The sequence below is a fragment of the Phoenix dactylifera genome, chromosome 8 (genome assembly GCF_051530095.1).
Source record: "Phoenix dactylifera cultivar Ajwa chromosome 8, Ajwa_hap1_PhDact_Kaust_v1.1, whole genome shotgun sequence".
In the NCBI taxonomy this organism is placed as follows: domain Eukaryota; kingdom Viridiplantae; phylum Streptophyta; class Magnoliopsida; order Arecales; family Arecaceae; genus Phoenix; species Phoenix dactylifera.
In genome coordinates, this window is record NC_143197.1 from 33,262,331 (window position 1) to 33,287,866 (window position 25,536).

General features: G+C 43.5%; 1 protein-coding gene across 1 annotated transcript; it reads right to left on the bottom strand.

The window, feature by feature from the left end:
* Positions 1–14,969: 14,969 nt before the first annotated feature.
* Positions 14,970–19,953, bottom strand: LOC103704056 (uncharacterized). The gene is made up of 8 exons (XM_008787196.6): positions 19,341–19,953; positions 19,154–19,244; positions 18,891–19,036; positions 18,376–18,619; positions 18,026–18,130; positions 17,765–17,947; positions 16,418–16,619; positions 14,970–15,598 (listed from the first exon to the last, which is right to left on the bottom strand). The coding sequence occupies exons 1-8, from the start codon at positions 19,709–19,711 to the stop codon at positions 15,102–15,104; spliced, it is 1,839 nt and encodes a 612-aa protein (XP_008785418.3). The 5' UTR covers positions 19,712–19,953; the 3' UTR covers positions 14,970–15,101.
* Positions 19,954–25,536: the final 5,583 nt, after the last annotated feature.

Consider the following 25,536-nt stretch of genomic DNA (forward strand, 5'->3'; position numbering starts at 1 on the left):
CATCTTCCTCTCACTGGCTCTTTTATAAACAATATTCAAAACAATGGATAAATACCTTTTCTGGTAAAAGATGTGTCCGAGTCTCCGCAGATTTTTACTGCTGTATCCATTTTATCCTGCAGAGTAGTTACTAATTTGTGGAATACTTCCAATTCTCTATTCATTGTTTGCAGTAACCCTCAACTGGAGTTCTACGGCAATGATATCCTGTTCAATTTACACTTTATATGAGGTTTTGTGCAAATGTGGAGGCTCTGACCCCAAATGCTAAACTAGTTTATGCGTGTCATGTGCATTGCTCAACTTGTCTTAGTCACACTCAGAGAGTATTCCCTTGTGCATCCACTTAATGCTTCTGGTTGCTCTCTTTGGATGGAATTTGACCCTCATGCAGAGATTCTGTCTCCATAGTCTTTAGGTTTACTGTTTTAATCCTCTAATATGACATTGTTGACTGAGCTCGACCATTAAAAATAGTTGGTGCTGAGTCTGCATTCCACTTGATAAGCATCTCATGCTTCATCCATTCTCCTTTCCCTGGTTCCGCTCTTTATCCTCTTCAGGAAGGCACCCTAGGACATAGGTTGATCTCTTGTATAGAAGTGGATGAACACACACAAGATATTACTCCGGTTGTCTGTTGTTTCATTTTTGCCTCTAGCTAAAATGCATCAAATCTCTATGCAGCCTATCTTATCATCCGAGTATGTAATTTAGTGCCAAAGAATGTATGTTTGTTATGGGTTAATCCATGGTTTGTGGGCCTCAAATGTTCTCTCAACTCTTTCTGAACTGGAATCTTAATCTAATTAATTACATGCTTTCCTTGAGCAGACGGCAAGAGTATCTTGGTATAATGTATACTGTACCTAATGATGGAAAGCTACATGGGACAATTAATTAGTGAACCTCATGCTGCACTTTATGATTTGAAATCTTTCTTTTACCAACTTTCCTTGTTATGCGGTCGGGAAGTTGGTCTTAAGAAGCTAAGAACCTTAAGCCTAAATCCATATTATTGTGGGTCAAGTGGAGCAGGTGAACTCGAGCTGAGTGAAATCCTACTAGATGCAGCATCCAACATTCTGTCGATTTGTCATCATCCAATTTACTAATCGCCCGTTGTTTACCTGTGGATTTGCATGCCTGAGGAGGGTCATATGCATCATCTCTGCTTGCCAACCCAAGTCTTCCTATCGGCTCCGCTGAGCTTTTGACTTTGAGTGAATGTTGATTCCACCATATTATCTTACAGAATAGTTGCTTCCTACTGTCGGCAATTCTTAATTGACTTGGCTGTTTTAACAGCGACAACGAGAATAAAGTAGAGCCTCTTGCTGCTGTGGATGTGGTGATGGTGGTGGTTGGTGTTTCTTTTCTTCCATATTTTTTTCTCCCATTTTTAGCAGCTGGCACTGCTTTCGCTGCTGAAACTGCCATTGCTGCTGTGGCTGCGACCATCAGGAAGAATGGTGCCTGGGCGAGCGAGTCACTTGCAAATTATTTAGGCCCCACACTTTGGGCAATAAAAAGGAGGATTCAATGCAACATGAGCAAAGTGGTCTTCCCTGTTCCCTCTGCAACCTAAATGACAAAACTGGCCACTCTTTTTGGAAAGATGCTGCATCCTTTTCTGCAACTTGCATTAGAAAAGCACTTCGCTCCACTTTATTCTAGCTTTGATCGGCCATTACGACGTATGCGGTCCAACACCTTTATACTTTTGAACATCGTGTCCTAACTTTCCGTTTTATTCTGATTCCGAGCCCTTCAAATGGGTTTCGCCAGTCGTATATGATTGAGGATTTAAGGCTGGAGCGCAGGTACGCAAGGTTCCCTGCTTTCTTCATTGGCCACTAAGAGAAATCTGGTGACTCCTACTTCATAGGTTTACTACTCATCACCATAAACCAAGGTTTGAGATGCATGAAATTTTTAACCATCCAGTACGTGGTATCTCAACTTGTACAAATATCAACTACAAATTAAAATCGCCAAGAAGCATGCATCCAAATGGAAAAAAGGGTTTGTTAAACTGATGAAGCGACTGATACAATCGACAGGCACGAACTTGTGTATGATTAATTAGAAGACAAACACAATCAGCTCAGAGACAATTCGAGATCTTACAGCAGAAGGCCAGTATTTAATTGTGTTACTTATAACGCAAACTATTACAGAAATTTGTTGCCAACTACCATTTTGACAACCCAAATTCAAGTGAAAACAGGGGGTCATACGTCGACAGATGCACAGCATCCGTTTGCGACATATTTGTTTAAACCATGTCGCTGCAGCTCACCCTCCCTCAAACTCATGATCTGGAAGCAGAATCTAAGTCGTTCCCCCTATGTCGCCAAGCGGCATTCAGAGCATCCATCTCCAACAGTTTTGGCTCAAAACTGAAAGGCCTTCCAGATATCACAATCATCGAAGTGGTAACTTTCCTAGCTACTGGCGATGTCATGTCAGAACCATTAAAAGGGATACCGAGCTCCGATTTGTCTCCAAAAGATTCTGCACAGGGAACCACCTCAATGGCGACACTGCAAATGAGAATGGTTGATGCACAAAGGCAGTTATTGATGATAATTCCTCATATATTACTCTTGTTTTCTCTCCTATTGTTTCTCTTTAGCTTATATATAGAATAGTTTTGCCTGAAAAAAAAAAAAAAATTAGATCATCCTTTTGGGCACTGCTTGTTGCTACTATCAGCAGAAAAAGGAGAAAAAAAAAGTCAATGAGAACCAAATGACAAAAGGAGACAGGTTTACAATAAGTCATGGACAATATTCCAAAAATTAACTGAGCATGACTGGAATTTACTTATCTCTCCGCTACTTATGATGTTCGTCATTGCCACAACGTGCATGCCACCTCTTGTGCGCACCTTTCTTCCTTGTTGCCCATCATAGTATCATACACATCATTCACCTTATTGAATGTTAAAATGGCAAATTCATCTATAGCTAGTTTGGAAAGATATGACCTCAATTTAACTTGGCAACTGTGCAGCCAACCGTGACTGCAAACTTCTCTTGCCGCCACCTCTATAACTCGCCACAGCCCCGAGACACATGTCGTCACCATTTCGATGTACATTTTATACAACTCTTTATGCCTTTGTGTCTGCGAAACAATCTTTCATAGCAATATGTCATTTTGCCTTCTCCAAGTCAACAAGAGCGACGTGTAAATCCTTTTATTTTTCTCTAGATATCTTCATCGGGACTTCAGGAAAGAGTTGGTCAAACAAATTCGTACTAAGGCATCCAAATATCTGTGGTTATAGAGTAAGGTTAAATGCTTCTGAGAGCATACTTATGTACATAGGTTTGTAAATATGCTTATAGAGTAAGGTTAAATGCTTCTGATCAGCATCTGGCCTCAAATGCCTCCTTGGTGAAATCAGTAATGAACTTCTTAGATCAAAATCCATACTAGTGTTCATGGTCTACATTATATAAAATGATCGGAGGCAAAAAGTTATGCATCTTTGAGGTTGTTCCCCTATTCATCAAATCGATACAAAATAGATAATTTTAACAAGGCAATACCATATTTTGGTTTCATCTGAAGTACTAAAAGGTATCCGATGTCACGCCCCGGATCCGGTTCCGTGACACGGCCGTGCTATTGCCGACTATCGCCCACAGTAGCACGCAGCCTCATACAGGGTAACAGGTAGCCAAAAGGATTTATCCTTATATATATATATTAAAAGTTTGCAGTACAACCTTCAAGTTTGAAAACCAAAAATACAGAACTTCTAGGCTATTCATATGTACAGAAGTATATAAGCTTCTCCAAAAATACGAAGCTCTGTAACAAAATAAAAACATGTCTGATGGCGATCACTGGTGAGGATCTGAAAGAAAGCGAAACATAAACAGATGTGAGCTACACGGCTCAGTAAGTAATCCTGCATAATCCTACCGGATCAACCAGTAGACTAAACATGTAAATCAGGGTTTTGAGAAGCTGACATGCATGTTTATCTAAAAATCATCCTGGCATAATAAGTATGCAATTTAAACAAAGCAGTAGTGCAAATCACAAAATTTTTCATAAAATATGCATATGAAACCGTGCCCCCAGCATGCCGTGGTCCTTTTTCTCTCGGATGCTACTACGAAGTCCATTCGGCCACTGGCGGGGCCAGCTAGTCATTCTCGGCCACTAGCAAGGCCAGCGAAGTTATTCTCGGCCACTAGCAAGGCCAGCTCAGTTGCATTCGATCAGTAGTATCTTTGAGCCCGTTACAGTGCCTCTTGGCTAACTAAGACTTTATAAACTTACATGCATGATTAAAATATCAGTATCATCATGTCGCATACATAGCCATAGCTTCTGGGATCATGCAAGTTACTTATGCATTGTAACATATCAGGCATGAAACATATATACTTAAAATAAATGCTTAGGAAACATTAATAACATAATATGATCCATAACAGGATTAGGACAGGTTACTTACAGTGATTCGCCTTTCTCCTAGGTCTCCTGCGTCCTGGTGACGAGTCCTAAGTCACCTGGATTTTTGCTGGTTACCGTTGGGCCGTTCCTCCCCCTCGTAGTCCCTCCTTCCTCTTGGAGCTTCAGGGCTCTTCCGCCTTAGGCTCCAGGGCTTCGACTCTCTCTCTTTCAGTGTTCTTGGGGGCCTCCGACTTAGGGTTGCCGGCAGGGACTTAAATAGTGGTTTAGAAGATGAGACCCCCCCCTCTGAGAGGTCCCATCCGTTCCATGCCTCCCCTCTCCGGGAATGGCCGCCGTCCCCCCTGTCTCCGGTGCGCCGGCATCGGCTGCCAGCAGGGGTGGGGGTCACCCTTCCCTGTCGGTCTTATCCCTTCGTACTGGCTACAGTATGATTTTTTTTTTTTTATAATAATCATTATACTGGCTACAGTAAAATTTGGGCCCAACCCTTAACTGGGCCTATTTTTCTATTGGGCCTAGTAGGTTGTGGGCCCGGACATTACATTCTTCCCCCCTTAAATAAATTTCGTCCTCGAAATTAAACATACCTTGGTTCTCGAAGAGCTGAGGGTAGCGTTGTCGCATCTCTTCCTCCAATTCCCAGGTAGCTTCCCTTTCAGTGTGGTTGGTCCACTGGACTTTAACGTAGGGAATGGTGCGCCTTCGGAGGATTTGCTCTTTTCTGTCTATGATGCACAGGGGAGCCTCCTCATAGGTTAAATCTTTATTTAATTGCAGAGGCTCAGGTGGCACCACATGGCTGGGATCCGGAACGTACCTCCGTAACAAGGAGACGTGAAAGATGTTGTGTACGCCTGATAGCTCTGAAGGTAGGGCCAATTTGTAGGCAACTTTGCCTATTCTAGCAAGAACCTCAAATGGGCCAATGTAGCGAGGACTTAATTTGCCGTGTCTTCCGAATCGGGTAATACCCTTTGATGGTGAAATTTTTAGGAAGACAAAGTTCCCCTCCAAAAATTCCAAGGCCCTTCTTCCTCTGTCAGCCCATCTTTTCTGTCTATCCTGGGCAGCCTGAAGCCTTTGCTTAATTAGTAGTACCTTGTCTCTGGTGTGCTGGACCAGTTCAGGTCCTAGCATTTTCCGCTCCCCGACATCATCCCAGTGTAAGGGGGATCGGCATCTTCTCCCATAGAGAGCTTCGTATGGGGCCATCTGGATACTGGAATGGTAGCTATTGTTATAAGCAAATTCCACCAGTGGTATGTGACTATCCCAGTTTCCACCTAGGTCCACAGTGCAAGCCCTCAGCATGTCTTCCAGAGTTTGGATTGTCCGCTCTGACTGGCCGTCAGTCTGGGGGTGGTATGCTGTACTGAGCCTCAGTCCGGTACCCATGGCCTTCTGAAAGCTTTTCCAGAATCTGGACACGAATCGGGGGTCACGATCAGAAATGATACTCACTGGTACTCCGTGCAGGCGTACAATCTCATCGATGTATAATTGGGCCAGCTTATCTAAAGGAGTACCAATTCTGAATGGCAGAAAATGAGCTGATTTTGTAAGGCGATCAACAATCACCCACACTGCATCATTCTTTCTCACCGTTTTGGGGAGTCCTGTAACAAAATCCATCGTGATGTGCTCCCACTTCCATTCCGGAATTTCTATTGGTTCCAGCAACCCTGCTGGCCTCTGGTGCTCTGCTTTTACTAGCTGACAGGTCAAGCATCGGGCCACAAACTCAGCTATTTCTCTCTTCATCCCCTTCCACCAGTAATGTTCCCGAAGGTCCCAGTACATTTTAGTACTGCCTGGGTGAATAGAGAAACGGGATTGGTGGGCTTCTTCCATGATTTCCCTTTTTAGGTCAACATTTGCCGGTACACACAGTCGGTGGCCAAACCTTAGAGTGCCATCTGGTTGCATTTGGAGTTCGGGTCGCAACCCTTTCTCCACTTCATCCTTGAGCTGGCAAATGTGCTCATCAGACTGCTGGGCAACCTTTATTCTATCGATCAAGGTTGGTTGTATACTCAAGGCGGCCAGCAAAATTTTTGTAGTTTGGGTAACCACCTCAACCTGCATTTTATCGAGATCCTTCTGAATCTGTGGTTGAGTGGTGAGTAAAGCGGCGGAGCTTATAACTGACTTTCTACTTAGGGCATCCGCCACCACGTTGGCCTTTCCTGGGTGGTATTTAATACTCAGGTCATAATCCTTCAAGAGTTCCAACCACCTTCTTTGCCTCATATTCAATTCCTTCTGGGTGAATATATACTTCAGGCTCTTGTGGTCGGTGTACACATCACAGTGTTCGCCATACAAATAATGTCTCCAAAGTTTCAAGGCGAACACTACTGCGGCCAACTCTAGGTCGTGTGTCGGGTAATTCTGTTCATAGGGTTTCAGCTGTCTCGAGGCATAGGCTACCACCTTGCCATCTTGCATCAGCACACAGCCTAGCCCGTTCTTGGAAGCATCACTGTAGATGGTAAATTCTCCAGTTAAGGACGGTAATGTCAAAATTGGGGCAGAAACTAACCTTTGTTTAAGCTCCTGGAAGCTCCTCTCACACTTGCCGTCCCAGATAAACTTGGCCCGTTTCTTAGTCAACTGGGTCAAGGGGGTAGCTATTTTGGAGAACCCTTCCACAAATCGCCGGTAATACCCGGCTAATCCCAAAAAGCTTCTTATTTCCTTGGCGTTGGTGGGACGAGGCCAATCCACCACCGCTTCTATCTTCTTGGGGTCCACTGACACTCCTTCCTTGGAGATTATATGGCCGAGGAACGCCACACTGTCCAGCCAGAACTCACATTTGTTCAGCTTGGCGTACAGCCTCTTCTCTCGAAGGATTTGTAGCACTATCCTCAAATGGTCTTCATGTTCCTTCCGGCTCTTTGAGTATATCAAAATGTCATCGATAAAAACTATCACGAACTGATCCAAATATTGTTTAAAGACTCTGTTCATCAAGTCCATAAATGCAGCCGGGGCATTGGTCAGTCCAAAAGGCATAACCAGAAATTCATAATGCCCATACCTGGTTCGAAATGCAGTTTTTGGCACATCCTCAGATTTGATCTTCAGCTGATGGTAGCCTGACCTCAAATCTATCTTGGAGAAGACTTGGGCGCCTTGCAGCTGATCAAACAGGTCATCGATCCGAGGTAGGGGATATTTGTTCTTTATGGTTATCTTGTTCAATTCCCGGTAATCGATGCATAGCCGCATACTCCCGTCTTTCTTTTTCACAAATAGGACAGGAGCTCCCCATGGCGACGCACTGGGCTGGATGAACTTTTTATCCAGGAGTTCTTGTAGTTGTACCTTCAATTCCCTTAACTCAGCAGGGGCCATCCGGTAAGGAGCCTTGGAGACTGGCCCCTCTCCTGGTGCGAGGTCGATTGTGAATTCGATCTCTCGGTCTGGGGGTAATCCTGGTAATTCCTCCGGAAAGACATCCGGATATTCTCTGACTACTGGAATATCTTCCAGTTTGGTCTCTTTCTGGGTATCCATTACACAGGCCAGATAGGCCTTACACCCTTTTCTCACAGCCTTTCCAGCTTTCAAGGCGGAAATAAAGTGTAGTGTAGGAGCATCTTGAAGGGGTATATCGCCCTGAAAGAAAAATTCTTGCTCCCCAGGTATCCGAAATACCACCCTCTTGTGGTAACAATCAATGTGGGCGTGATACCGTGACATCCAGTCCATGCCCAAGATAATATCAAAGTCTTGCATGTCAAGCTGTAAAAGATTTGTCTCTAATTCTTTTTCCCCTATCTGAATTATGCAATCTTTATATTTCGTGTCAACAATTGCGGTTTTCTGAAGGGGTGTAGCAACATGCCATGGTTCCACTAATTTCTCAGATGTGCTATGTAATTGTCTGGAAAAGCTAACCGACACGAAAGAATGCGTAGAACCAGAATCAAATAGAATGAGGGCAGGAACCGAGTTGACCAGAAGTGTACCTGTCACCACTTGATCGCTAGCACTGGCATCCTGTCGAGTCAGTGCGAAAACCCGAGGGTTACCCCTCGATCTCTGGTCCTCTGGTGCAGTATGTCGGGGCTCGTCCTTCTTTCGGCTAGGGCAGTTGCGGGCGATGTGTCCTGTCTGCCCGCAAGAATAACAAGCTCCGGTCTTCCTCGGGCAGGTACCGCTGTGGTTTTTGCCACAGGTGGGGCAGCTTCTGCTCTGTCTCTTCTTGGGCACAGTCCCCTTGCTGCCTCCAGCCCCACTACTCAGTGCTCCTGATGACCGGGTCCTCTTCAGGTCCTCCCTCTCTCTCCCGGACCGTATCAGGTCAGCCTCAACCTTCAAGGCTCGGTCCAGTACATCTTTGTAGCTTGAGAATAAATGGGAGGATATTCGGGACCGAATCCCGTACCTCAATCCCTGCTCAAACCGGTTCACCTTACTTCTCTCATCCTCCATGAACTGGGGGCAAAATCGTCCCAGTTCGTTAAATTTATTGGCGTACTCCAGAACGGACATCTGGTCAGTCTGGGTTAGTGTCAAAAACTCATTCTGCTTCGCCAGGTGCACTGAGTCCGGAAAGTATTGATTGTAAAACATCCTCTTAAAGTCCCTCCAGGTGAGTCTGTCAACGGCATAAGCCGTCTCCATGGCCGCCCACCAGTATTCGGCATTTCCTGTCAGCATAGAGGTCGCCAGCCGGACTGTCACCTCATCAGGAAAGTGGAGGGCTCGGAACATCTTTTCTATCTCCCGGATCCATGTTTCAGCCGCCATAGGGTCAGACCCACCCTCAAAGGTCGGGGGGTTCAGTCGGCGGAACCTCTCATAGCAGGAATCTGCTGATGGCATAGCGGCCAACTGCATCATCTGCTGCTGTTGCAGCACTTGCGCCATAAGTTGATACACTCCGGCTAGGCCTGCCTGACCTGCTGCAGACCGTGGAGTATCCGGAGAAACTGACCGCTCGCTGGGCTCCGGGGAGGGTGGTCTCCGGTCGTCATCCATATCTTCCTAATAATCACCTAGCAGTCAAAAAAAAAAAAATTTTAAAGTGAGGTTATGATAAACTAGCATATTATAACATTTTCTATAACAGTGACATTCTTAACTATCCTTTTCCTTAGGCATTTTATGGTTATTCTATTGTTTAACCTAAGGCTCTGATACCACTAGATGTCACGCCCCGGATCCGGTTCCGTGACACGGCCGTGCTATTGCCGACTATCGCCCACAGTAGCACGCAGCCTCATACAGGGTAACAGGTAGCCAAAAGGATTTATCCTTATATATATATATTAAAAGTTTGCAGTACAACCTTCAAGTTTGAAAACCAAAAATACAGAACTTCTAGGCTATTCATATGTACAGAAGTATATAAGCTTCTCCAAAAATACGAAGCTCTGTAACAAAATAAAAACATGTCTGATGGCGATCACTGGTGAGGATCTGAAAGAAAGCGAAACATAAACAGATGTGAGCTACACGGCTCAGTAAGTAATCCTGCATAATCCTACCGGATCAACCAGTAGACTAAACATGTAAATCAGGGTTTTGAGAAGCTGACATGCATGTTTATCTAAAAATCATCCTGGCATAATAAGTATGCAATTTAAACAAAGCAGTAGTGCAAATCACAAAATTTTTCATAAAATATGCATATGAAACCGTGCCCCCAGCATGCCGTGGTCCTTTTTCTCTCGGATGCTACTACGAAGTCCATTCGGCCACTGGCGGGGCCAGCTAGTCATTCTCGGCCACTAGCAAGGCCAGCGAAGTTATTCTCGGCCACTAGCAAGGCCAGCTCAGTTGCATTCGATCAGTAGCATCTTTGAGCCCGTTACAGTGCCTATTGGCTAACTAAGACTTTATAAACTTACATGCATGATTAAAATATCAGTATCATCATGTCGCATACATAGCCATAGCTTCTGGGATCATGCAAGTTACTTATGCATTGTAACATATCAGGCATGAAACATATATACTTAAAATAAATGCTTAGGAAACATTAATAACATAATATGATCCATAACAGGATTAGGACAGGTTACTTACAGTGATTCGCCTTTCTCCTAGGTCTCCTGCGTCCTGGTGACGAGTCCTAAGTCACCTGGATTTTTGCTGGTTACCGTTGGGCCGTTCCTCCCCCTCGTAGTCCCTCCTTCCTCTTGGAGCTTCAGGGCTCTTCCGCCTTAGGCTCCAGGGCTTCGACTCTCTCTCTTTCAGTGTTCTTGGGGGCCTCCGACTTAGGGTTGCCGGCAGGGACTTAAATAGTGGTTTAGAAGATGAGACCCCCCCCTCTGAGAGGTCCCATCCGTTCCATGCCTCCCCTCTCCGGGAATGGCCGCCGTCCCCCCTGTCTCCGGTGCGCCGGCATCGGCTGCCAGCAGGGGTGGGGGTCACCCTTCCCTGTCGGTCTTATCCCTTCGTACTGGCTACAGTATGATTTTTTTTTTTTTTATAATAATCATTATACTGGCTACAGTAAAATTTGGGCCCAACCCTTAACTGGGCCTATTTTTCTATTGGGCCTAGTAGGTTGTGGGCCCGGACATTACATCCGAATCAATTGAAATTTAATATGCATATATTTTAAAATATTTAGATCAAGATCAATGACTTGGGTTTGTAAATTATATAGCCTATGATATATTTTTGCCTAGAGAAATCATTCAGTCTACTTTTCAAGCATTATACATCACATGCATAAAAGGAGAAGTTTTTACAACTAATTATCTTTGATATCCTTGAATCCATGAAGAGATCTATCTATATATCCATCAAATATAGGTAAACTAAAGGCAACTTCATGGAAAGGAACTCAAAGTAGACGAGAGAAAAGAAGAAATCATATTGCACATAAGGGGCGAACACACACACACTGAAAGAATGCCCATCTATATATTCAACCAGGCTCCCTAATAACTCATCAGAGAAGTACGCAAAGTAATAAAATACGCACAATTTAAATTAATATGTATAGCTAAACTATTTTGAACATTATATAGGAACAAAATGTCCCCTGGTCATTCAAAAAAAGGGGGGTTATTCCCATTAATATAGTTTACTGCTTCTTACTATTTATAGTTTACTGCTTCTTTACTATTTATCATCCAACTTTTCAACTTGTTCAACAAATTTAGATGGATACCTCCTGCTGAATTTTATCTTCACCCCTCAAGCAGGACTTACAGAATACCTCCTGCTGCTTTCTTTGATTTTATGCTCATATTTTCCTCTAAATAAAGTGAAGCTTTCCTGGCCTAACGTTATATGGCTGTAGTCATTAACTTAATTATACTCCGCCAAATTTTAACATTGGATTCTATTTCTTGGATCAGAGGTTCTAATTGTTTGAATGAGAAGTCGTCTGTGAAATGAAGTTTCTAAGCCTAGAACCGACGAAACACTAGTCCATACTCAACCTTCCCTTCCCATTCTAATTTCTATATAGTAGTAATCTCATCAGGGCACTCATTTCCCAACTTCTGAATACCTTTTCCCTTCTTTCTTTATTACTAATTTATGATAAGACAACTGGTTTTTTTATATTGAAGTCATCCTTCCTTTTGCATAAAGGCTAAATAGCTAAAAAGGTTTTAGCAGACAAGGTTAGCACAATATTACAATTTAGATTGTTTAATCAAATTTTGCTAATGTGGTATATGGTCAAGTTTGCCTTGCAAATGAGGAAGAATTTTCAGACAATCCTGCAACAAATTTTACCCTCACTACACCGAAGCATCAAATATTCGAGCAACAGTTGTCAGCTTGGTGGATTCACAGACAACTCTTCACAGAAGAGGTCCTGAGTTCAATCTTGAGCGGTGGCAATTAATCACTACATTGCCCAAAAAAAAGAAAAAAAAAACCAGAAAATTTCCAAATCAGTGAGGCACCACAACTAATACGGCTGGGGAGAAAGGATGATTGTCTCAACCCACTCAATTTGAATCTTTTAGAAAATTTAGAAAAGGATAGAAAAATTACAAAAGTAGGGTTTACGTCCTACTTTGCACAATTCAGGTTAAACTCCTCTTATAGTTTGAATAGGACTAGTTTTCAAAAATAAATACGATCAACAGAAATAATTACGAAAAAAACTAAGAACTAGATTGCTAAAAATAAATATGACTATAACCAAGTTATGACCTTTTGAAGTTAATTTGATGCATGATTCGAATTTCTAATGCTGCAGATTCCGCTTCTGAATCCTATCTAGTTCTATCCATTGTGGTCAAAATTGTTTATATCGAGTCTGGTGATCCATCTAGATATCCATAATGGCTAAAGTGGTTTGCATTATATTAGTGCCCAAAGTAGTCTAAATCGAGTCAAGTGATCGTTATGGATCAACAAGAAGTATCAAAACCTAGATTTTCAAAATCTTAATCTTGAGAGTTACATTGGCGAATGCCATCTTTTTATTAGTAAGAAAAAGAATAGTTGGTTTCTAAAGGCAAGTCGAGTGCATATACGCATGCCAAAAGTCATGGACCCTTAACCTCCAAATATTTGTTGGATCACATCCATATTCTCTGTATTCTGATTATTGATCTGAATAAAAAAAATATAAGAATAGTATTGTGGCATAAACTTAAGGTTAGAATCAGACATTATTATTTTGGGGCCTTAGATTTTCTTCTATGACGCATCTCAGATAATTTGTCATATAATTAGCAGCTGTTTTCTTGTTTCTTCGGCAGATTAGTTTAGCTTATGAAATTGGACCTCGAATTATAGGGACAAAGCTTAGCTTAGTTATAAGATGTTGAAGTTAGACTCGAGTTCTTCTGATTCTCAATGCAAAAGATGCTTATGATATTTGTTCGTCTAGCATACGTATATGTACTTCTCCGTGCCAAATATATATGCTCTTAATTGTTTAGAAATGCTTTCCTTCGTTCTTCTTCCCAACAGGACACGTTTGATACCCCTCTGATGAACACTCAACTTTACCTCTCACATGCATTGATGGACGAGGGCTTCTCTCCCTCTGCTTCACCTCCTGTTATGAAGGTCGTCTCCAAGAATAAACGCGACTGGCACGAAAGGCTGCCGGAAGCTCTATGGGCCTACGGGACCACGCATCGCACGGCGACGCAGTCAACACCTTACTCACTAGTCTTCGGCGGCGAAGCGGTTCTTCCGCTCGAGGTACAAATTCCCTCGCTGCGGGTGGCCATGCAGTGCTCTATGACGATGGAGCAAAACGCGAAACTTCAATATTTCATCACAAGGAAATTTCGTATAATGACTGACTGACCAAGTCAAGTCGTCACTTTCATCCACATCCACATATAGTAAAGTGCGCGACCGAGCAAGCAGTATTCTTTCTATGTAGTACGATATTTTGGAGTTCATGCATGCATTGCAAATTGGGGCTTGAGTGTATTTGGCCCACCCGATTACCCGTTTGGGCTAAAAATAGGTCTAGCCCAAACCCGACTAAAGTTTATTATTTCATAATATTGCTTCATAAGTAAATGAGCTAGTTAAAAATTGGGCTCTCTCCTATGACACAAGTAAATGCTGCATAATACATTGTTCCAGCTAAGCCCATTTTAATTTATCCTATACTTTCTCATTATTTTCTCTAAATAATAATATATAAAAATAAATTGATTCGAGCCTGAAGTCGGTCTTCCCCATGGGCCTCAAGCTGGCTCGAGCCCATTTTCAGCCCTAACTCGGAGAGTCCAAGGCTGGCGCCGTAGGTGAAGATGGTGGCGCGGTTGAGATAGTTGTGACTGTCAACGGAGTCAAAGGCCCACCTGCTTAGTGTCTCGTCCACTGTCTAAGCCAATTCCCTCCAAGAGTGTTGCCCCGAGTTTGGAGAGAGCGCTGATCACCGTGGAGTCGACAAGGAGAAACAGCGGCCTAGGTTTCATGGGAATTTTGCTTAAGTAACATTAAATCAGTTGCTAGGTTTTGGTATTACTATGTTACATAAAAACGACCGCAAATTTGTCGAGAAGGAATGTATTTAATATTATACTCATCTCACTCGTTGATGATACAAATTATTTTGCATGTCTTCAAATATCAGGCTTCATGTTGATTGGCAGAATTTGCTGATATCACAGCATATAGAACATGCTCTAGAAGTAGTTATCTACAAGACTTTGGTTGCAATTCGAATTACCTATTTAATACAAATATAAATATTAAGTCGGCAAGTCTTACCAACTTTATTTTATTGGCATATGCTGAGAAAAATTCGTATACAGTAGAAAACACCTCGGGGCTGGGGAGAGAGCTACCAACGGTGGAAATCACCTCGCAACTTAAAACCTTGAAGAAAGAATTGAAGTTGAGAAAAAATTATCTATCAATCCCTCGCCCGACCTTAATATAATTAAAGTCCCCAACTAACAAGCTTAATTAATTCAAAAAAGAAATCTATCTAGGTCTCAAAATGGATGATTAATTAAGGAATGGTTCCTAAGCTGCAAGTTCAACATAGTTGAGGACAAGAAAGGATAAAGGGTCCCTGAATGTTATTTGCTCCAAAATCATTTAAATCAAAACAGAACAATTCATTTGCTCCAAGATCATCAAGCAGGCACTTATATAAATGGAAAAAAAGGGTAACAAGATAAACAATAAGCAAAAATGTACTTAATAATCATACAATACATAATATTATCATCCTGGCACAGTTTGAGGCCAGTCTACAAATAACTTTCATTATTGATGCTCATTTTCAGACCAAATCCAAGTGGAAACTGGGGGTCGTAGTTCTGATGCCCAGCATTTATTGGCAAATAATCAACTGACTTGAACCATGTCACAGGCAGCACGCCCTCAAACTGATGATCTCCAAAAAGAACATCTGCTATCCCCCCTCCTTCTGTCCCTGGTAACCAGGCAGCAACGAGAGCATCTATTTTCTCCATCAAATTTGGCTCAAAAATCAAAGGCCTCCCAGATATCACAATCACCAAGGTGGGAACTTTATTTGCTACAAAAGAGATAATTTCTGCACCATTAAAAGGGATGTCAAGCTCTGTTCTGTCTCCCAAAAATTCTGCATAGGGAGCCTCCCCAACAACGACAACCGCAAATGAGAATGCCTTATCTGCAAAGGTGGCCTCTGATGGGTGTTGCTCGTGTATCACTTCTGTTTCTTTACCTACTGCTTCCTTGATGGCTTCTAATATAGTTGTGCCTGCAAATGGATATTTTAGAAAACTTCCTTGTTTTTCACATGGGGCAAAACAAAGTTTTGGGACATCCACTGCTCCATTCTAAACACACACAACAAAAATTCCACACAACAGAATGGCAGAATTAGGGCCAAAAATTGAAATTCGGACATTAGCTTCCAAATTTAGGAGCACTAAACTGAATTCATGGGAAATCAGCTACAAAATGTTAAGAAAACATCCTGTTTGGGTTAAAAAAGGAAATTATCTGCATCTATTTCCATTTATCATTTAAGATATCCCAAGGTTGCTGATGATTTTTCCATTGACATATGTTAATTTTTCAATTGTATACCATAAGCGTACAATGCAAGTCTCAAGGTGCAGGGAACACTTCCTCTAGGGACTCCTCAAATCCATAGTGCACATGCCAATCATTTCTTGAGTGTTTCACTCTCACTCCAACTCCATACTTACATCTCTCTATCCTTACATCTTTAGCACATTTTTCTTATTGCTTGGTATCCAACAATTTCAAACCAGATAATACTTTCTAACAAACAAAATTAATACATAAATATCCCTCATTCCTCTTCTTAAAAGCTACATAGCATAGACATCTACAAATTTCTGACGGCTGGTTCTTTTGGAATCATAAATCATTAAAGAAATTTATATATGTCAAATATGCATACAGGAATGCAGTAGAGAGATGTTAAAGTAAATGACTTACAAGCAAATGGAAACATGGAAGTGGTATGAAAAAGAATAGAAGAAAATACATCGTGCAGGAAAATAACTCTATCTGAAATAATTCTATATCTCTAAAGCAAACAACATACCAATCGTGGTCCTTCCACTGCCTCCATACCATGTTATAGTCCATCCCCCGCATTGATATCCAATATCATCAGCATGCATTCCAGTGACAAGAATTCTTTTAGCATCTCTATTTAGAGGAAGAAAAGGAATCTTTGGATCCTTTCCATTTTTTAATAGAACTAAAGACTTCCGAACTGCCTCACGGGCCAACAGTCGATGTTCCTAAAGAGTACAAAAATTAGTCTACATATACAGCTTAACTGATTACAAAACTTAATTACAAAGCTCATACAATCAGCCTACTTATGTGGAAAGAACTTTAGCAAAAATATCATGGCCAACAAAGGAATAAGCAAGGACAACTACGCCAGGAAGACAGGATCAAAAACTTCCTTACTCTTATTACCTCCCATTGTGATATTGAAAACTGAATTTTCTTTTTGAGAGATGAAGGGAGGCTTATGTGGAATCAAAATATGATAAAAAAAAAAAAACTGAATTTTCTTTTGAAAACTGAATTTTCATTCCATTGACTAGCAAGCGGGGGAGAGTCAAGTAAAGTACAACAACGTTAGGGTGGGGCGCTCGTTTACTTAGTTGCTTTGGCACACTACTCTTCTTTTCTTTTTTCAGGCAGCCTTGAAGAGGGCGGCTTTGCTCATGCACGAAGGGGGGGAGAGGGGAAGAGCTGAGTTAAGATGAATGGGTATAGAAATCTAACTTCAGATGATTGCACCAAAAAACTTACTTCAGATGGGAGAATCTGACATACTGATTGATGGTTAAACACGATGATCTATAAAGGCAAAAATGGCAAGGTGTCTTGTGAAAACAAGTTATGCTAATAAAACCCATGGAGATTGTTTTCTTCCAAAGGAAATACACTGGCTTTTAAATCGTGTGATTATACTGTGTAGAGGGAATTTCTTCTTCAATTAGGGCTAACAGGAGAAGGTGATAGCTAACCAAGCTAGTAAAGTCTTTTTGGTGCTCTACCAAGAGACCTGGGTTCAAATCCTACCTTCATTAGGGGAGGGCTACCCATGTTAAGTAGCCTTTGCTCATGGGCCTCTTCTACCAGAACAAAGCAAATGGGAAAAAATAGCAGACTATTCAGGAGAGAGGGTGACATTTCAGTGATGACATAGGTATAGAGGATATGGAATGAAACAGAATACAAATTGACAATACATCTAGATGAACTGTGAGCTGACTATATGAAGGAGAGTTCATTCATCTTTCTTCTTCAATTAACTAATACAGTGAATTTTCCTTCTTGCATAAGACTCAAAGGGCTACAAAGGAGAGCAACATGGTACAGTTCAGATTGATTAATCAACTTTTTGAAAGAGATTGGTCAAGCTTACCTTGCAACCAACTACATCAAGCAAAGATCGATCTGAGAAAGGCTGCTCGAACAGTCCAGAAACAAATTTTACCCTTAGGATCCGCTCTACAGCATCATCAATCCGTGAGATAGGTATCTCCCCAGATTCTACCAGAAATATCAAATCTTCTAGGAACGTTTCATATCTGTGAGGCACCATAACCTGTAAATTCTTCAGCTAGAAACATGAAACAAATAAATAATTGCAGAGTGTTCTACATTTTTGCTATTCAGATGTTACCATGTCAATTCCAGCATTAATTGAAGCAGAAATGCAATATTGGTAATCCAACCCATGTGGCTGAGAGAGCCTATCTATACCTTCCCAATCTGATACGACGAAACCCTGAAAGCAAAATCCTTGATCTTGAGAGTTAATTCTACAAAGACCACTATTTGGTTAAAAATTAAGGAAAAGTATATGTCAAACACAATCTGAGTGCAGGAAGACATGACAAAAGTGGTTGATCTATGTCTTCAAAATATTTTGACTGTAATGCTGATTGACCATATCAGCTTTCTATTATTCTGGTTATTTGTCTGAAGAAACACATTAGAATAACACTATAACATGGCAGTGGGTGTCAGTACCTTAAAACCCAATTTGTCCTTCAGAAGATCTGTTATGAGAATGCAATTAGAATGCAATGGTTTTCCATTCCAGCTGGAATATGAAGCCATAATTGTAGAAACTCCCTGAGCAAGGCAATCGAGGTAAGGCCTCAGATGAATCTTCTCCAACTCCTCAAAGGTGCAAATGGTATTTCCTTCATTTCTCCCATTGTGCGTGCCCCCATCTCCAACAAAATGCTTGGCACAGGCAATCACATTCTTGCTGCAATCATGTAAGAAGCTCGATGAGCAATGCCAGGGATGAGTTCTGGAGGTCAAGAGAACACTGACTACATCTACAACTATCAAGATCAGAGATTTTATCAATGATGAAACGAGGATAGCGTAACAGGTAACACAGGAGTAGTTGAACACATAGAATGATGTAATTGAATCCTGCAAGACAAGGGGACATGATTGTTTTGGGGTCTAGAATGAATAGTTACAGCAATTTTACAATCAAAAAAGGAACTTTGAGACTGGTTCATCAATACCTTCCCGCAAGAAAAGGGTAGCCGGCAGGGTGCCCTTCAGGAGGTGATCCCTGCAAGCCGGCTACGATGGCAGCCATGGTCCGCACAACCTCCGTGTCCTCGCTGTAGCTCTCGTAGCATCTTCCCCATCTCGGGTCCCTGCAGACCTATAATTATATTGCAGCGCAACGGATCCGTCAAGAACCAGTAGCGGGCACTGGTTAAATTTCAAATACGAAGTTCCAAAGAACCTTAATTTACTTCAAAATAGTAGTTCAACTTACAGCCACACAAGGGGCAAAAGCCCAGTGGATGCCGCTTGCTCTGACTTCTAAAGCCGTGGCCTCTCCAATCCTCCGTGCGAGATCTCCATCTCTGGAATCGAATCAGATTTTGTACCAAGAGGATTACAAAGAGATTATAAGGATTTGAAGGAGCAAGTGGACGAGTTCAAAGGGCGCTGCTGCGGACCTGGTAGCGCCGAGGCCGACGTTGTGGGGGAAGATGGTGGCGCCGTAGAGGTTATTGTTGCCGTGGACGGCGTCGGTGCCATAGATGATGGGAATGCCAAGGCGGGAGGCGAGGGCCCAGCTCTGCATCTCGTCCACCATGTCGGCCCACTCCTCGGCCGAGGCGCGCTTCCTCGGGGCGCTGCCGCCGGCGTTGAGGACGCTGCCGATGGAGCGGCCGGTGAGGGCGGCGGGGGAGGCGACGGACCGCTCGATCTGGGCCATTTGGCCGGCCTTCTCCGCCAGTGTCATGCGAGAAAGCAGGTCCCGAACCCTCGCCTCCACTGGCTGCTTCGGATCCTTGTATACCAGCACTTCCACTTCATTTGCCATCGACGACGACGATCAGCTCTCACCTCTCTTTCTTTCCCCTTCTCTCTCGAGTTCTTCTGAGAGAGAACAGGAAACGAGCGGCTGGTAGGCTAAAAATAGAGCCCGACTAAACCTGGTTCTCGAGGCAGACAAACCTCGCACAAGCCTCAGGCCTCCGACCCACGCGGAAAAAGAATCTCGCAGCGAAGAGTCAATGGTGATCCGGCCGGCGTATGCTTGGTAAATGATATTGTTGCGTATATAATTTTCATCATCACGGATGGACAATTCGCAGATTATACTAAAATTCTTCCTCCACAGCTGACTAATTCTTTCCAACCACCCCTAAATAATTAACCTTTTTTAAAAATATGCATACAATAATTTATGACATTATGGATTGCTTCTCATTGGTGCCCAAATTCTGCCCTACTATATTTTTATGATCTAGAGGCATACAGAAAGCAAATCAATCCACTTAGTCCACAATGGTAGAAGATGGAGCGTCAATCCACTGTGGAGAGATGCGGATTTGCATATAAAGAGAAGAAGAAAAATCCATTGAGTGGCTCCAATCGAGTCTCTTTCGATGCTTAAATTAGGTAGAGCTTTGAAATAATAACAAAAAATAGCAAGAGAATAAAAAATATCAAAGTAGAGTAATCTCTCTAGATTATTAGGTCATGAGTGTCTGGCCCAAAATGCTTGCCTAGAGTGCTCGGCCTGGAGCTCAGCCTCAGCCTTTAGAAGCTTAGCTGTAGGAGCCTCAGCCTGGTGGTGGGGACCAAGTGTCGGTCACGCACTTCCCACACCAAAGGGTCCCTCTTAGCTTCTTGGCATTGGCCAAATCAAGGTGTGCCGCCTTGACCGAATATAGATAGCGCCAGCCAAAGGGAATTTCGGCACTTTGTTCTTTCAAATTCCAAGTATGCTTGGCTATGAATGGAGTCTTGCACTCCTCTTCGGAATCTAAAGCTTTGTTGGCCAATGAAGACAACTCATATGAGAATGCAGAGGCATCAAAGGCAACTTTGATTCAAAGTGAAAAGAAAATACAATAATCTTCTCCTAGATTGGGATGGACTGCATTTGTAAAAGAGTTTATGATTCTTACCCTCTCATCTCTTCTTCTTCCTCTCAGTCTAGTGGTGATCCGGGGCTCTTCTTCGGACTCCCTCACACTAAGGACTTCCTCATATTCTATTCCTTTCCCAAACCGATCTACACATACCCCAAATCCTTCCACTCGACTCCCTCTTCTTATTCTTTCACTCCTTCTTTCCCTCACCCGGCATCCACTATGGTTACTTGCCAATTCTTCCTCACTACCCCTTCCTTGGTCCTGCTCATTAGCATGCGGCCAAGACTCCTCGTTAGTATTTTTTTTCTCCACTTGAAACCCTCCTTTCCAACCTCTTTAAACTTTGATTGGTATCTCTCCTCATTTCAGCCATTGAATTGGAGAGTTCCTCCAAAATTCTACTCACTCGATTGGACTGAATTTCAAGGGCCTCCAACCTTTGGTTATCCCCGGAATCCATGGAAATTTTTATTAGATTCAGAACAATCCTTCAAAGGCATTCAAAGGGGAAAACTAGTCATGAATTATCAACACCCACAAGGTTCCCTCACGTAGCCCTTCCCTCTTTTACCACTCGGAAATGACAAATGGAATAAAGGTTGATTGACTTACTTGTAGGGAAATTCAGATAAATGACTACCTTCAAGATGTTCTTCTTGAGGAAGATCTTTCAATGAAAGCACCAAATTGGTGGGGACCAAGTGTCGGTCACGCACTTCCCACACCAAAGGGTCCTTCTTAGCTTCTTGGCGTTGGCCAAATCAAGGTGTGCCGCCTTGACCGAATATAGATAGCGCGAGCCAAAGAAAATTTCGGCACTTTGCTCCTCCAAATTCCAAGTATGCTTGGCTATGAATGGAGTCTTGCACTCCTCTTCGGAATCTAAAGCTTTGTTGGCCAATGAAGACAACTCATATGAGAATGCAGAGGCATCAAAGGCAACTTTGATTCAAAGTGAAAAGGAAATACATTAATTTAAGGAGGGTTGATGGTTCCCTGCCTTAGCCTATTCCAAGGGGGGTTGATGTACCTTGCCTTGGCCCAAGTCCCTTAGGACCGAACTAGGCAATATGCCTACCCAAGCCTGATGGCCGAATGCACTTTACAAGTGGCTAACTAAACAATGTCCAAAAGTCCCTTCCCTCACTCAATTCGGATCTATTTGTAGACTCCCTACATTGGCATGCATTGGCTTTCTTTTGGCTGGCTGTTGGTATGCTTTGGCAACTCCTTTGGAACTTCCACTGCAGAGTTTGCTGTCTTAATTCGGTTGGCATTTGGTTGTTGACATTGATCTGCTTCTTGCTTGCCTTGGCTGTGGTTGCTTGCAGTTTTTTGCTGTTGCTGGCATTGGTCTGCAGTTGTGGTTGTCGGCGGTTTCTTGCTGTTGGCCAAGCTCTGGCTACTGCAGAGGCCTTTGGTTGGTTGGATTTGGCCGTTGGCACTCTTCTGTGCTTGCCTCTGCAGATGGCTGAACTTGTGGTCAGAGCCTGGCGCATTGGCTTTGCCAGTGTCGCACGCGGTCTGGTGGGCTGCGCGTTGGCATTGGCAAGCCAGGGGCTGCTCGTGCTTTCCCGTGCCTGACTTCTTGGTCTGCGGCATGACCCTTTGCTCGCTTGGGCGCTGACGGCATGGCTGCTGGCCGCCTGGGCGCTGATGGTCTGGTCGCTGGGCGCCTGGGCGCTGATGGCCTGGTCGCTTGGCGGTTGATGCTGGCTGGCTCCTGCGCGCGCACGGATTCGACTGGCTGATGGTTCGCGCGCTCAGGCGGTTGCCTCCTGTTGTGCAAGGCACGCGCGCGCGCTGGCTTTGGGCGCCACGGGCCCGCGCGTGCTGACGGTTGCCTCTCATTGCTTCTGGCGCGTGCGTGCGTTGCTCTTGGGCGCCAAGGACCCGCGCGCACCGGCAGTTGTCGTCCGTTGCTTCTGGCCTGTGCGCGCGTTGGTCTTGGGTGCCACGGGCCCGCGCGCACGGCTGATCTTTGGCGCGCGTCGGCGGTTGCCGCCCGTTGGTTGCCCCTTGCCTGCGCATCTGCTGTGCCTTGGCGCGCCCTGGCTGTTGCTGTCCGTTGGCTGCCTTTGGCCTGCGCGTGCCTTGGCTTGTACTGGGATTGCCTTGGCCGCGCTTGCGCCTGTCCCTCTGTCGGTGCGCGTGCGCATTGGTCTGGACCGAAGGCACCCAGACCTTGCGCGCGGCTGGATATTTGGCTTGTCCTTTCCGGCCATTCGGTTTGCCTTGCGCTTGGCTCTTGTGGCCTGATGCTTGTCTCGGTTGCAGGGGCGCCCCAGCCGAAGGTCTGCGGCCTTGGGCGTGCCTCTGCCGTGCCTTGTCGATGTTGCCATTGGCCCAGCCTTTGCCTGCCAAGGCTGGCCGAACCTCGGTTGTGCCCCAAGGACATGAGCCTTGCTCTTGCTCCGCCTTGGCCTCCATGATTTGGCTGATTTGGTGGGGTGATATAGAGGGAACCTCACCACCTGGGAGCTCGACTAAAGTGCTTAGCATAGGAGCTTGCATTAAAATGCTTGGTCTGGGAGCTCAGCTTGAAGTGCTCGGCCTAGGAGCTCGGCTTACTCGGTCATTGGAGACTTGGTCATTAGAGGGTCGACCTTTGGGAGCTTAGCTGTAGGGCTTGACATGGGAGTGCTCCTTATGGGAACTCGGCCTAGAGTGCTTGCCCTGGTTTTGGTTGGTCTTCTGGTTGGCAGTCATGCATCTTGTATGCACGACATCGTGTCTTGGGTGGCACGGAAGAGCAACCTTTAGAGACTCGCATCATAGTCTTTGAGTGTGCACGGCCTAAGAGCTCTACATGGCTCTGGTCGATAGTCGCATCCCTTGTGCACGATGCTTGCATCTCGAGTAACACAGAAGGGCAACCTCTAGAACTCGCATCCTTGTCCTAAGGATGCGCAGCCTAGGAGCTCAACTTGGAAGCTTTGCCTAGGGTGCTCAGCCTCGAGTGCTTGGCTTAGGTGCTTGACCTAGCATTGATTGTCGGTCGCACATCTTGTGTGCATGGTGTTCATGTCTCAGGTGGCATGAAAGCGCGGCCTCCAGGGACTCGCGTTTTGGTCTCCAAAGCGGCATGCCCTAGGAGCTTGACTTGGGAACTCAGCCTAGGAGCTCGGCATGGCTCTAGTTGGCAGTCGTGAATTCCACAAGGATGGCGCTTGTATCTCAAGTGGCACAGAAGGGCGGCCTCAAAAGATTCGCATTCTAGTCTCCAACAATGCACAACCTGGGAGCTCAACCTGAGAGCTCGGCATGGCTCTGGCCGGCGGCCGCATGTCCTATGCAGTCTCCAACATAAATATATCGAAGGATATATTGTATCCCCATTATAAAAATAAAGGCGCTTGTGTCTCCGGTGGCATGGAAGGACGGCCTCTAGGTACCCATGTCTTGGTCTCCAAAGCTGTAGGTCCAATACGCACAATGCTCACGTCTTGGGTGGCACAGAAGGGCAGCCTTCAGCGACTCATGTCTTGGTCTCTAAGGACGCACATCCTCATCTTTAAGGACGCACGTCCTATGTAGAGAGGAGACAACATGTCAGGACAGTTATGGAAGAGGAGTCAAGTGGAGCCATAAGAGCTTGGGAATTTCTTTATGGGAGTCTCTCACAATAAGAGCTTGCCGCCATCTATCCCCGAGAGCCTCTGGCTGTTTCTTCCCCTCCCCTTTGGGATCCTTTGACTCTATTTATATAGAAAAGGAAATGTGGATCTATTATGATTTGGAGGTAAAAAGGATTATCGTAATCTCCTTTATTATATTATCTGAATTGAAATTGGCCATAATTTTCTTCTTTGTTCCAACCTCACCAAGAATTCAAATTTATTTGAATTCAGATTTATTCAAATACTTGCCACATATCAATCCGTGACCAGACGATTAAATTTAGGCCACATCGTTTCTCTTTTACGCATCACCTACCTGAGAGACATTGATTGATCTACCAGTATTGGCTATTCGTGATTGATAGTTGCTGTCTTCTCATCAAAAAAACAAATTGGCATTTCTGGGCGGCCCCTCGCCTCCCTTTCAATCAAAAACTACTTGGCATTTATGAACTTCAATGAACTTTCTAAATTCTTTTGATGATATAAGAACTAGGATTTTCATCGTAAGTGCCAATTCAGTGTCCCACGTTGACACCCATGCATCCCTGTTATTTCACATAGCTAATTCCGAAAAAGCAGTAAGGTGGCGTTTAGCAGCAGCATAAAAATAAGTATGACAAATGGCAAAGCTATATCAGCAGGTGTTCGTTAGTATTTTTTAGAATAACCATCCAATTTTCTGAAATAACAAAGCTACCTTTGACTTACTGTAGAATATTTTGTGCAATATTATTAATATTTTAAACATAATATTATTTTAAAGAGTAACATTATAATTTTTATAGTATTGCAGGATATTATATTATTTAAACAGCATATGCATCATCTAATGATATCTGAATCATATTAACATGGTATAAAATTATTTTATAAATATAATACTAATATTATTGTATTAATAAAATATTGCTAATACCGGATCATACACACTGATAATAATTATTTTAGCATACCAAGATATATTAAGATATGATATAATATAATATTATACTACTATAATTTTTTATGCTGGTATTAAAATGTAATAATTTGTGTTGCTAGTAATACTATATCTAATACATTATATTATAATTAAATAGTAACTATTATATTATAGTATTTGTATAGTATAAATGAAAAATATGAAATTAATCTCAAGGGTT

What these genes read in the sequence shown, in the direction of transcription:
- LOC103704056 (XM_008787196.6), bottom strand. Translation starts at nt 19,711, where the DNA reads ATGGCAAATGAAGTGGAAGTGCTGGTATACAAGGATCCGAAGCAGCCA. An exon ending in TTAATGCTGGAATTGACATG is followed by an intron (nt 17,948 to 18,025) that starts GTAACATCTGAA and finishes AAGAATTTACAG; the next exon opens with GTTATGGTGCCTCACAGATA. An exon ending in CAGTGGAAGGACCACGATTG is followed by an intron (nt 15,599 to 16,417) that starts GTATGTTGTTTG and finishes ATCCATTTGCAG; the next exon opens with GCACAACTATATTAGAAGCC.